The sequence below is a fragment of the Crocodylus porosus genome, unplaced genomic scaffold (genome assembly GCF_001723895.1).
Source record: "Crocodylus porosus isolate Cpor-Errol unplaced genomic scaffold, CroPor_comp1, whole genome shotgun sequence".
NCBI classification, from domain to species: domain Eukaryota; kingdom Metazoa; phylum Chordata; order Crocodylia; family Crocodylidae; genus Crocodylus; species Crocodylus porosus.
Window position 1 is genome coordinate 70,217,393 of NW_017728948.1, and position 13,416 is coordinate 70,230,808.

The 13,416-nt window shown below is 42.3% G+C and overlaps 1 protein-coding gene across 8 annotated transcripts in view; it reads right to left on the bottom strand.

Annotated features, from left to right (window-relative positions):
* The window catches only part of PDLIM5 (PDZ and LIM domain 5), a 191,535-nt gene extending 178,428 nt beyond the window's left edge, over positions 1 to 13,107 (bottom strand). For 7 of the 8 annotated variants that reach the window (XM_019553012.1, XM_019553011.1, XM_019553010.1 and 4 more), the window contains exons 1-2: positions 13,007 to 13,107; positions 8,446 to 8,583 (exon numbers count right to left, since the gene is read on the bottom strand). In XM_019553012.1, coding sequence (XP_019408557.1) covers positions 8,446 to 8,541 — 96 coding nt within the window. In that variant the 5' untranslated portion in view covers positions 8,542 to 8,583; positions 13,007 to 13,107. Of the gene's footprint in view, positions 1 to 8,445; positions 8,584 to 9,399; positions 9,478 to 13,006 lie in introns of those variants that run through there. The other variant, XM_019553008.1, reaches the window with a different exon arrangement.
* Positions 13,108 to 13,416: the final 309 nt, after the last annotated feature.

A 13,416-nucleotide genomic window follows, 5' to 3' on the forward strand; every position in this document is an offset into this window, starting at 1 on the left:
GGATTAGTGATAAGGGACAGATGCTGAACAAAGATGTATGTTATTCCTTTACACAGTGCTCCCATACTACAGTAACCCATGAGTCAGGGAAAATGAGATTTTAGACATGCCATTTCCTGCGATATTGCTCATGTTATTTTTGTATGTTAAAACAAAAAAAGTGTTATAAATTGGATTGAAAGTCATTCCCTGCTCTGACAACCCTTTTCTGTCTGTGTAAAGGTGACCTGGAAAATAAACACTGAAAAGACACAATCCAACAATATTTCTAGTCTTCACAGAATTTAAGGAGTGTGGGGGGGGGGGTTGATCAAGGCCTCAGCAGCAAGGGAGGGAGTGGGGCTGGGCCAGGGCTACATAGCTGGTCCAAGGGATCCAGGGAGGGGGTGGTGGCTCTGTCATTGCACACACTCTGGGAGGGCATGTGCCCCTGGATCTGCGCACAGGACAAGGGCAGGCTGTTGCTTGGAGCGGCACTGGGCTCTTCCCAGCAGGGAGTTGGGCTGGGGATGTACATGAGGCAGGCAGCGGCGGTGCTGGGAGGGGGGCTACAGCAAATTTTGGGGTGGTTGCAGCCCCCCCCCCCATAGTTCCCCTTCCAGCACTGCCACCTCCTGTCCTGAGCACAGCCTGGCCAAGCTCCCTGATGGAAAGAACTCAGTGCCACCCCAGTCCCAACCTGCAGTGGCAGCTCACCCTTACCTCGCATGCAGATCTGGGGGCACATGCCTCCCATGCCCTCCCAGGGTATGCACAGCAGTGGGAACTGCCCCCCACCCAGTCCCCCAGACAAGCTGCTCGCAGCTCCATCCCACACTCTGCCCCAGCAGAGCAGCACCTGCCCTACTCCCTCCTTCACCACAGGCCTCAATCTGCCCCCCCTCTTCCCCCCACAACAGACTTACAAGCCAGACACTGCTCTCCAAGCTGCCCAGCTGTACATCACCAATTGGATCAGTACTGACTGACATGTCTCGTTAAAAAAATCAGCCATCAGTATTGGATCAAAAAATCTCTATCAGCGTATCCCTAGTAAAAAGTTTGAAAGCATGAACCCAAAAGGCTAAAAAACCCAAACCCCAGAACGGGGAAAATAAAGATGGGGGAAGGGAAGCAACCCCCAAAATGTTTAGGTTTTCGTTATTATTGTTACTACTATTAAGAACAAAAACAAACTCCTTGTTTTTTAACTTTTCAAGCAGGTAATAGCCAAAGGTCTTTTAGTTTTGTAATTTTTGAGAACAACTTTCCTATTAGTCTGAATATAGTCTTATTGTTAGGGAACATGAAAGCATATCTTATCAAGGCTCAAAAGGGTTGAGATTCAAATGAGCTTTCTTAGCTCAGATGTTTATATTCCAAAACTGTTAAGGCTTCCCCAACCTCCTAACCTGAAACAATGCTCCCTGTATCTCCTATCCTTAATTTCAGATATCTTAGAGATTCAAAGAGAAGCTAAGTGGTCTGCTACTCCCCTGCCTTGGCAAGCTTTCAAGGGAGGATAACTTGTCCAATTCTTTGTCTTTAGTGACTTCACAATAGCTCTACAAAAGCAAAAATGTAGAGAGCCTCCAAGATAGTTCTCCATGTAAGTTTTATACAGATGTAATAAAACACTCAAAAGCAAGCTACTATACAGTCAAAATATATTTTAAGAGTAGCATTTTGTGGGCATCAGCCAATTCACGGGCCAAAATTGAAGCAGTAAAACAATGCCAGGGGCCGCCACTTGGGATTTTATCAATTACTTCCAGTATCTTGCAGGAAGCATATAGTTTGCAGCACTACTATCAATGAATTTGCAAGGCCACAACACCAGTTGTTCTCTCTCGTTTCACATACATGTCAGAAAGCCTATTTAAAATTTCCTTTGACTTACCCATGCCCAACACCAGCCAAGCCTGGTATTATTTTAATGGGGAGACCTTGCAGCTTGACAAAAATAAATAATCCAGACAAAAAGAAAAACCAGAAGAATGAGGCTCAGGCCAGTGGAAACTCACATCCTCCAGATCCATTTAAGCATCACATTGCTTTCTTCATAATGCTTCAGCATTATTTTCACAGATGTTAGTATGATTTCAAACATGGCTTATTTCAAATATTAAAAAAGAAAAATACCAATGCCAAAACCTTAAATACAAATGGGACAATATCAGCAGATCTCTAGTCATTATCGTATTTCCAATGAAATGGTGTGACTGATTTGGCGCAAAACAAACAAACGAAAATCTGGTTTGCAGTCGGAACACCAGCATTATACTAGTGATCATGTTCATCCCAATCACAGAGGAAGGTAGGGAAAAAGAGATACCATGATTAAGATACGGCATGATTTCTCCTAACAAGGAGCCTCTCACATACAAGGAAAGGCTTACAAATATAGGACTGTTCATCCTAGAAAAGAGAAGATTGTGGGGGGCGGGGATTTGGTGGCAGCTTACAAGTATATCAGGGGTGAGCATCAGGGGGTAAGCAAACAACTATTCACCAAAGCACCCCGGGGGAAACCAGGAGCAACAGTCAAACTCCTAGAAGAAGGTTCAGACTGAATACAAGGAAAAACTTTTTTACAGTATGTGTGGCTCCCAGCAGGGGTGGTGCAGGCACCTACCCTAGAGATCTTCAAAAGGAGACTGAATGTACACCTTACTGGAGTTATTTGACCCCAGCAGTCTTTCCTGCCCAGCTCAGCGGGGTTGGCCCAAGGATCTCACAAGGCCTCTTCCAGTCCTAAACTTTTGGGAATCTGTGAATCAGCTTTAAGAGTGCAAGGCAGTAAACACTCCACTTCTGATGCATATCTAGGAGTTTTATTAATAAAACCATTTTCTTATAATGGGAATAGTAAACTTTAATCAGTGCAAGGGAACTGAACCCATATCTTCCAAGTTCCCAGTCTAAACCACAGACCACATAAAAATTCTGTCTTTTGGAGTCTGCGGTAATAACAACATATCATCTGGGTTTATACCATGCTACCCAATTACTTCAATGGTATCCTTGGTCTGATTTAGCCATGTTTGATACATTTTGTCATGAGTAGGGACCAGGGTGCGATCGTGCAATTGCACCCCCCCTTCACCACCAGGCGCTCCAGTCTGGGCCACCAGACACATGGACAGTGAGCTTGCCACATCCAGGAAAAAGACTACAATGAAAATGTTCCAAATTCCTCAGATTCATTTGCACTTCCTGGCAGCTTTTTCTTGGGGCAGGGAGATAATGGAGGGCAAAGAAGAAGAGAGGGCAGGAAGGAACTTTAAGTAGTGAGAAGAGAAGTCTATTAAATGGTTATTTCCAGACTCAGGTCAAGCAAGCAGTACAAGAAGCTACAATGCTGCAGGTGGAAAAACATACTTAAGACTAACAGATCCTGTATATAACATGTAAAGAGTCCTCGTCACAAAATATTACAAGCAGAGAATAGTAAAGCCACACAAAAAGTGTCTATTGCAGGAACTCCATTGAACAATACTTGTAAAAACCGAGACGTTGAACTTTAAATATTTTATCCATAAAGAGACTTCTGTGTTATGTAACTTGTGATTCAATTTAAAAATCAGGAAAAATGGTTTCCTCAATTTTTCATAATAAGTGTAGCTAATGCAACAGCATTAAGCAATACCCAAAAAATCCCCTGTCACCTTCAAACACAATCCCTATTCTGGCATGCTACAAACATTACAAACTTACATTTAGGATAAGATCCAAACAGTTACAGCTTTCAGGTCATCATAACATAACAAATACATCACTGACACCAAGTAGTCATCATTTCATCATGCAGAGGACAGCAGTTTTGACAGCTCTAATGTTACACTTGTACTTATTGAGTTTATCATGGTTACTTTAGACAAGTGTAGAAGATAAACCAACTGCCAGAATTGAATACTATATCTCAAGAAGTCAGACCATACAGAAGTTTCTTTCACACTTAGAGAAATGTATGTAGGGGACAGTAAGGGGGAGCTTTCCCAAGAGTCCACAATAAAAAGGGATTCAGCAGAAAAAGGCCAAATAGTGGTGGTCAATGCCAGTACCGAATAGTGCACAAAAGAATCGGTCAGATTACCCATGGCCAACAGGATTGCAGAGACATCAATAATTGCACAATTTCTCATGTACAGTAGATCCTTTACAAATAGGGATGGATTTTGTTTCAATTAAAAAGAACCTGATTTGAGTACCACAGTGCAGACCTAGCATGAAAGCGTTAGCACTTAGCAATACATTTCTGAACTTAAAGCCTGGGGCTGAAGCTGAAGCTGAGCCACTGCCTGCCCTGAGCTGGTACTCAAACCTAAAATGCAACTTCACTCTTCCCCTATGTTGTTTGGGGGAGAAACAAAAACAAAACACAAAACTCATCTTGGATTCAAATAAATACAATAAGTAATCTCTACTTTCCTTAGCTGCAGACTAATTTTTGCCTCTGATTGGAAGTACTATTACAGCATTATCTAGTTATGATAATTTGTTGGATTTATGTTCCTAGCTATTGACTCAGTGCTGCTATTATTGGAGGTGACCACGAGTGGGATCAGGATCCTATATCGGTCTTCATTAAGGAAGACAGCCACAATGAAACATATGGACACTAGATCAGACAGTCTTTATCTGATTTTTCAACCCCATTATTGGATCCTGCACTCTAATCCTACAAACGCTCCCATGTGGTTAGTCACATACACAAAGTTGAATATGTGCTTGAGCACCTTCCTGGATGAGAGCCAAACAATCAACACCTTGCAGCCTGTGGCATAATTCAGATTTCTCACTTCCAAAATCTCTCTGAGACCCAACCAATATCTCTGTCATCTTTTCCCACAAACTACTCCCACTTCCTACACCCCTCCCAACCTTCTCCCTGACTACTCCCTTTGCATCCTTCCATGCCTAGATTTATTCTTGTTTTGTAGTACTCTGTGGGCTCAGAGCAGACTGTTTAATGCATGCTAGTCAAATTTCTCCCTCTCAAGGGAGGAAAAAAAAAGTCTACTGGCTCTCTAAAGCCCAGATATATCACTAGAAGCACTATAAAACTGTTTTGAAAGAAAAACCCTATGGTCCTAAAGATATATACAAGTTATAATAATGTTTATATTCTATACATTACAAAATTCAGTATGCAATCAGGGACCTACATGCTATAAAAATTAACTCATTTCTAAGTAGCAACATTTCTGCATTATTTGATAAGATCTCATTCATTTCAACCACTGCTCCTGGTTTACAAGATTAGATGTACAAACATACAAGTAGTGTCAAACATGCTACACATACTTTTGCACTTTTTAACCTGTAGTATCTTAATTCATGAGACTTTGCAAAGATCCCCATGGAAGAACTCACAATGGTCTATCTTGAGACAGCATCAATGAATAATTTCATTAAAACCAAATGAAATTTAAAGGAAAGCATCTGGGATTGCTTCAAAGTTAAGTTGTACAAATAAACACTTTTTACAATGCAACTTTACAGGTTATTTAAACTTTTATGAATAGCATTATTGTACTAAGTATTGTTTAAACTTAATTGCAAGGTTTAAACTTAATTGCAACTAAATACCAGTATTGTTTAAACTTAATTGCAACTAAATACCAGTTGGATATTAACTTTGGACACAATGACCAAGATTTACCCTCGCCACCTAGAAAGCATTGTATACATGAATGTACAAAAGCCAAAGAGGTCTTAAGCATTAGCAAGACTTTTGTAAGACATCAAAAACAACTTTTCTGTTTTGTTACTCTATAATTTTAAAGCAGCCTGTCCAACTCCCTTCAAATCAGCAGTCTACCTATACATGGAAAGCATTCAGATTTCATCAGGAAGAAAAGGGAGTGCACAGTACACACTGTTCTAGTGTATCAGGAACACCACACCAGACTTTTCAAGTTATTAGAAGAAAAGAAAGGGGGGGATTAGCATATCAAAGCTAAGTATACTTCAACTCCAGACCAAAGGAAAAAACCCTAGGAAAAGTAAAATGCATTTTCTTGGTGGTACAGAATCACAGAACTGAAACCTGGAGACATGATAGTCTAAACTAAGGCTATCCACCTTCTGAAAAGCTGGGAACCACATCCTACATGGGTCATGGGCTCCTGGCCACCACCTGGCCACACATTGCTCAAGCTCCCTAGGATCCCTACCATGAGCTGCAGATACATTGTACCAGCAGTATGAAATCCCTCTGCCCATTACCACTGTGTGAGCAGCAGGCTGCCTCCGGCTGTGCCCCTGCTTCAGAAACCCCTAGCCACAGCAACTGCAGGAGCAATGCAGCAAGTGGCAGTCAGGCAAAAATTGGCAGGGTGCACATTAACAGCCCTAGCTTAACCCAATTCTTTTCCCTTGTACCAATCCAAAAAACACATTTACCATGCCTAATTTATGTGGTACATTAATCAATGCTAAGTCTATTATACAGACTTAATATTATAATACACAATCTTCATGTTCTCTCTTTCCCTACAATACTCTTGGCATATAGCATATACCACATATATACCATGGCTGCACTCTGGCTCTTGCATATGCTAGAAACCATTACAAATAGTATGTCTGTTTTCCAATATTCAAAGAATATGTGGTTAAGTACATAGTGATGCATAGCAAGTAAGAGTTCCAAAACAAGAATGCCTATGCCACGTGTCTTGACAACCTCTAATTTTGCACCCTGTTTGTCATGAGAACAGCCAGCCATATTTTACTATAGACAATTCCTTGCAGATGTAAAAGTACAACCACTGAATTATAACCTGGATTAAGGGCTGATTTAAAAAAAATCTCAACCCTTTAAGAGCCTGAACACACAGGAGGATATATTAAAGACCAGGCTGACATTCCTGAAGAATTTAGGGAACATTTGAATACAATTCTTGAGTCTAAGAAATGCAATTATTTTTGAAGAGTAGCTCCAAAGAAAACAGTTTAATATGACAAGCCTGAACCTGTATTTATCTCCTCACACCTCCCAACACCCTTCAAAGGATGTAGCAAGGGGTACTCTAGTTGCGAATCACTATTCTAATCCTTAGCAAGCAGAGCTGAGTTAAAAAACAAAACAAAACAAAAGTTTCCCACTTTCTGATTTGGATATATATTACAATAAAGTTAATTTGTATGCAAGCATACCCACAACACTCCGTTTTGGATTACAGATCCTGCCCTTCCCCCACAACCCAGCACCGCGCACCAATGCACATGCAGAATAAATCTCTGCAAGGCCACAACTTTACCCCACATCTTTACCCTGATCTCACCAGCATAACAGTGAGGTAAGTAACATGAGCCACATCTAAATGAACTATCAAAATTTGAACTGCAATTCAAATTAGCTAAGAATATTTTAAATGATGTATAAATACAAATAGAATTCAATACCCTTTCCCAGAACTGATACTTCCCTAACAGGTGTAAGAATTAATTATTCTTGTCACTAACCTAAAAAAACATGTTGAGGGCTGGTAATCTTTTATAGCAGAACTGCAATTTAAAAACTGCTTTATGTAGAAGGAGAAAATAGCTCAGAGGACTAAGATGACTTCACCCATTAGCTAGAAGACTTCTAATGCTGCAAAGTCTGTACAAATGTAATTCATGCCAAAAACAAAGTCTTCAGACATTCTAGTAAAGTTTGAAACTCAGCCCAGGTTGAAAGAAAAATATTCACTGAGAATGCTATTTGAGGGCAGTTGTCAATAGCAATGAAGTGTCTGGCTAGAGTCAAGTTTTGACAGACAAAGATTGCATTTGTTGGGACTAGCTCCTCAAATCATTTGAATAGCAGTTAAGAGCACCTCTACTGTACAATACCCGTGAGAAACTGGCAAGTTCATTGAAGCATGTTAATGGCACACTGTTTACAGCTACTGTAATTAAACCTTTTTACTGTGAAAAGCAGTATATATACTTGAAAGGCTTAAGATTTGCCCACATAGCAGCATGGGCTGCTTTTTGTTTAAAAATCCATGAAATCTGCAGCTTGAATGGCATGCAGCTACATCTCTGTCCCTAACATTTAACAGAAAATTGCATTATATTGCCTATAAACTAACAACCTTCCTTCTGTTTCTCTGACATCTATGGAAACATAGATTGCAAGAAAATGTTTCTCAAGAAAGAAAGAAAAACTTCAAAGAATAAATGTATGGTCTCCAAGGCAACTCTATTTGAGGATTCAGTTATTATACAAAGTTAACTTGGCTTATTTTTTAAAAGTATTTTGCTTCTTCCCCCTCCCCCCCCCCAAGAAATAAGTGGACACCCACAGAACAAGTGACCAGTGAACCTTGGCATCCAGAACCCAAAGAACTTTGTCAGTCAGTGAACCTAATTTCATTTAGTCAGCAAATCACATTACAATGATACTCATCTTGCCAGGTTTCAGGTACCAGTGGATATCTGTATAAAGGCTTTAAGAGCAAACCTACTCACCCTAGAGATAGTCAGAGGCATATTGAAGTCTTTGCCACCTTGAAGCCTGAAACCCCAGGGGGCTGGGCCAACCAAAGACACACTGTAGTTACTCATGATGGTTGATGATTATCTTGAACTGGACCTTGATCAATGTCTCTGGAAAATAATTTGATTTTCTTAAAAACATTTTAAATAAATTACAAACACCTTAAATCAAAAAGGCATGGTCAATTATATTCTACATACAGTTTTCTTTATCTGTGCTACAAGACTTTACATAATGAGAAATCACAAGATTTTTCAGTCTAACATTATTATTTGTGCACTGGGGGTTGGCGGCTATCAGTTTAAAAAACATGAAAAAATGGAAACAGACATCTTTTTTTGCTATTAGATTTATATTCTGAATCCTAGTATTGCAATGCTTGATTTTCAAACACTGCATGGGGACAATTAACAGTTATTTTCCTTGGAATTAAATAAGAATATTTCTGTACTTTTTAAGGTTTTTGAAATTGGTTCTTATAACATTTAAATGTTGAAACAATTCAAATTGGCAATGTTCTATTTAAAAATGTTTTAAAAGACTAAGGTATCACAGAGTGGCTTGTTCCTTTCTCACTAAATGCATGCAACATACATTTAGTTTCAGCTACGAATCATCATTACCTCAAAACTCATTTCCAAAAGTATGCATATTTTGGAAACAATTCTGAAACAACGCCAAAACAAGGTTTAAGTGTAAAGTTATTTGGAGGAAAACAAGTTCTCGTTCCCACCCACCTTGTAATGTTTCCCTACAATTACACACCTACTTTCAATTTCATATTAAGACATACATAGGTATTAGAAGGTGAAGAAAAATTCTCCTAGCAGATAAAGTTTTATATCAAGTCCAAACACAAAAGTAATGTTTAAAAAACAAATACTCCCTTTAACCTTCCCCCCCACAATACCCAGGTGGTGGATTACCTTTAAAAGGCAAACCCTGCACTTAATTTTTATTCGGTATCAAAGGTAACAGCTTCACATTTCATCTCAGATACGAAACATTACAATAACATCTTAGGTAGTAGCTGCCTTCTATTTTTATATATTGGAGAGAGATAGAGCACACTAGAGGGTGGATTACTGTAAAACTACACCAAAGCATGGGAAGATTCCATAGTTAATATAACAGATTTAAGGTGGAACTTCAGTCAAATGAAGATTGTGTTTCAAATATTACCAAGCCTTGAAAGGGTTGTTTTTCACCACACTTTCACCACCACTGGTGTTTTTATTTTGGTGGAAATAGATTTATAGGTTCTCTACTTATCAAGCAATTGCATTCCTATGAAAACAACATAGTAATATCTGGGAAGTAATAAAAACTCTCAGAAGTCTTAACAATGCATTAGAGTCACCTGTTAAGAGTCCTAGGCTTCATTAAATGATTTTCCCAATACACCACACTGAAAGAATGGTTGTTCAGCCTTATGCCTTCATTGAGGGCTTGTCTACACAACATAGCCTGACGCCGTAACACTGTAGCAGCACTTTAGCATAGCTATCAGAAAAGTCCTCTAGCAAAGATGGCACTTATGCCAGCAGAAGGAGAGTCTCTGTTGGCATAGTTACACCACCTCCTGCAACAACATAAGCCAAGGCCGTTTACTACTGACAGCTACACCCATGTTTGGTGTTTAGTTGGCATAGCTGTATCACCTAGAGGGTGTGATCTTTACATATTCCATAGCCAACATAGCCACACCAGTAAAACTTTGTAAAGCAAACCAAGCACAAGGGTCAAAACATCCACTTTTTTCATACCAGTAGTACATTTAAAATTAGACCACCATGGTAAATGAGACTGGCAAAATAATATTTTTTAATTAGGACATGGCTGTTCAACATCTAAGTGGTCAGGGACCACACCAGTGGGGGCCACAGGCCTGGGCTGCATACCCCCACCTGATCACACCACCACATGCTTGCTCTCCCCCCAGTTGCAATCACCCCACAAGGGTACCCCCCCTCCACCACTGCAGTGTACCCATGTGGGTGACCCCCACCAGTGCACCACACACCCACACCCTCACTCTAAGCATCCCACACCAAGCCCTACCACATTGCACTGCTCCCTGGGGCAGACACAGAATGCACAAGCCAGAGGGCAGAGGTAGATAGCAGCAGGATACTCTGGCTGCTATATAACCAGAGTGACAGGAGCAGCGGATGCCAGGCAGGGGCCTGGGAGCCACAACTTAACGCTCTCAGGGCTCATGTACTCCATGGGCCAACAGCCCTAAATTAGAATTTTAAGCTAACAATACTTAGCTGATACTTATTATTACTTATATTTGCTTCAGTACTAAGGCAGTACCTGAATTGCTGGTACCTATACACCAGAAGCCATGAAAAGGGCCAATCTTGAACTCTACGAAGACAGAACTTGGCTTAGTTACTCCTCCTCCCTCTTCAAAGTCTGATCAAGCATAAATCCAGAAGTACAAGTTGTGCCTAGTCCTATAGTTTCTTCCTCCACCCTCTCATACATACAGCAGGGAAAGCATCTATAAAAGTGAAGTTATGATCCTTATGGGACTTCCTTATTACTAAAAGTGAGAACCAGCAACTAACTGAATCGCCCTCTCCAGTAACCAACAAATCCCATATAAATACAGGATTTTAACCTATCAGGGATTTCACCTCCATAAGGAAGAGAAGCCTTTCTGTTCCCTCTAAATTAAGCTCACTGAAATTATAGGCTATCAGAAACTTAATGACAGTGGAAAAAGTGAACCTCATCTCATGCTTCAGGACACATGCTAAACACCAATATGCAAGCTTAAGAGAAACTTTTGCTCCTCCTAAAACAAAATGTAAATGAGTGTTGGTTCCTCCTTCTACCCCTTCCCTCTCACATGGGGAAAAAAAGGCAGTTAAAAGTTAAAATAAATAAAAAAAATCCAGGAAAAGATACAGTTACGACACAAGTACAGTAACTGCAAATACGGGAAAGTCATTCGGTATGCTAAAATAGGGAACCACACGCAGCTCCTTACCCACCCCCTGTGTCAATTCTGCAGGAAAATGTCTGCATCTCATAACCTAGAGCCTTTTTTAAAGATGGAAGGAGACCAAAGAAGGTCCCTATAAAAAACAGATTTGCTGAGCTGCTTAGGCCATCTAGAATACCTTGAAAACTTTCCCATGAATGAAGAAGAGGTACAACCCAGTGTCTCAGTACTGTCTCAAGTAGGAGTGCAGTGCAATGAAATGGCTCCAGGCTAAATTATGAAACCTTAATTCATGCTGGAAAGTACTCAGTAGCCTTAACAGCGGAAACGCTCTCCACCTTCAGCAAGGGTTTCGCAATCTAGTCCTAAACATGATTTGTGCAAGTCAGCCACCAGTTGGATGAAACCAGCACAGCTCAACTGCACGTCATAGGCCTACCCTGCTAATAAGACAACCAAAGGTTTATTCCAACTCAAGGAACTGGTGCCTGTACTCCAGGGGAAAAGCCTCTTTCCTGACACTACAAACGTGCCAGTGCTCATGTGCTAAATAGCTGGTTCACTGTATTTCAGCAAGACAAATTACTTTCCTCCCTTTACAGTGGCTGTACTTGGTTGTAACTGTCACCCTGAAAGAGTCACAGAATCAGAAAGTTAGGTTGGAAAGGACCTCAGGAGATCATCTCATCCAACCCCCTGCTCAAAGCAGGGCTGTCCCCAAATATATCACCCCAGCCAAAGCTTTGTCTCGCTGGGTCTTCAAAACCTCCAAGGATGGAGATGCCACCACCTCTCCGGGTGACCTGTTCCAGTGCTTCACCACCCTCCTAGCGAGAAAGTTCTTCCTGATATCCAACCTGAGCTACGCAGGACAGACTTCCCCTTTATGGACCCACTAAATCAGAGATGCATAGCATTCGCTTTCAGGAGCTGTGGGCTCTGTGGGATATTTACTCTAGATGTGACACCTCCACAAGCGCATGAGGAGTCAGCGGGTTTGGCTTCCACACCCCAGCCTGGCAGGCGCCAAAGCTGCGGGAACACAAAGCCATATGGCATCAACCCCGTCCTGCAGCAGGAGCGAGTTGAAGCTTCCCTGCTCCTGCAGCCACCTGCTCACCTCTAAGTCTGACAAGGAGGGAGGCACACAACCCGGAGCCCTCCTTGGCCCAGCCCAGCAGTCCCCCAGGCCTGCCATACCCGCCCTGTGGCACACACCAGGGTTTGAATTACAAGGGAGAGAGAGGCTGAGCCCTGCCATAAGGGATAAGAGCCCTCCTGTAAGATTTGAAAGTCATAACCTGGGGGGGTCTCCGATTTTATTAGGCCATCGCGATGGGCAGCTCAGTCTTTTTTTGCAGACCCCCAAGAGTCCAAGTGTAATCTGAGCCCTGCGTGCGGCGATCCCCTAAAGGGGGGGAGGGGGGTGCCACCCCACTCTTGCGCTGCGAAGATGAAGTGCGCGGGTGATTTCTCTTCCAATTCCCCCCCCCCCCCAAAAAAAATGCAGGCTCGGGTGCTGCACAGGGCAGCCACCTCCCAGCTCCCACACCTCGCCTCCGCCCCGCGGGACTCACCAGGGAGGCGCGGAGCCAGGTGCGGGCCGGCGGCGGCGGCGGGTCTGTGCCGGCTCCCGCGCGCACTTCCTCCCCGCTCCGCGCGCTCCTCCCCCGCCGGGCGGGCCCTGGCGGGGCGGGCGGAGGCGGGCTGCCGCCCTCAGAGAAGCTGGAGTTGGGCCCCGGATGCACCTCGCTGCCTGGTGCGGCTCTCAGCAGCCGGGATTAGGAACCAACTTCAGCCTCACCTCCTCGGGGCTTTCAGCGCCACGCTCCGCAGCCTTGAAAACAAGTACATTGCAAAGAAAGATTGTTTTTTTCTTGTTGCAAAAATTTAGCTGGTCTAGACAAAAGCTGTCACCTCCACCACGAGCTCTGAGTGAAGACATACAAACTTCCCGCCCCGCTGTAGGCTTCCTGAAGGCTCTGCA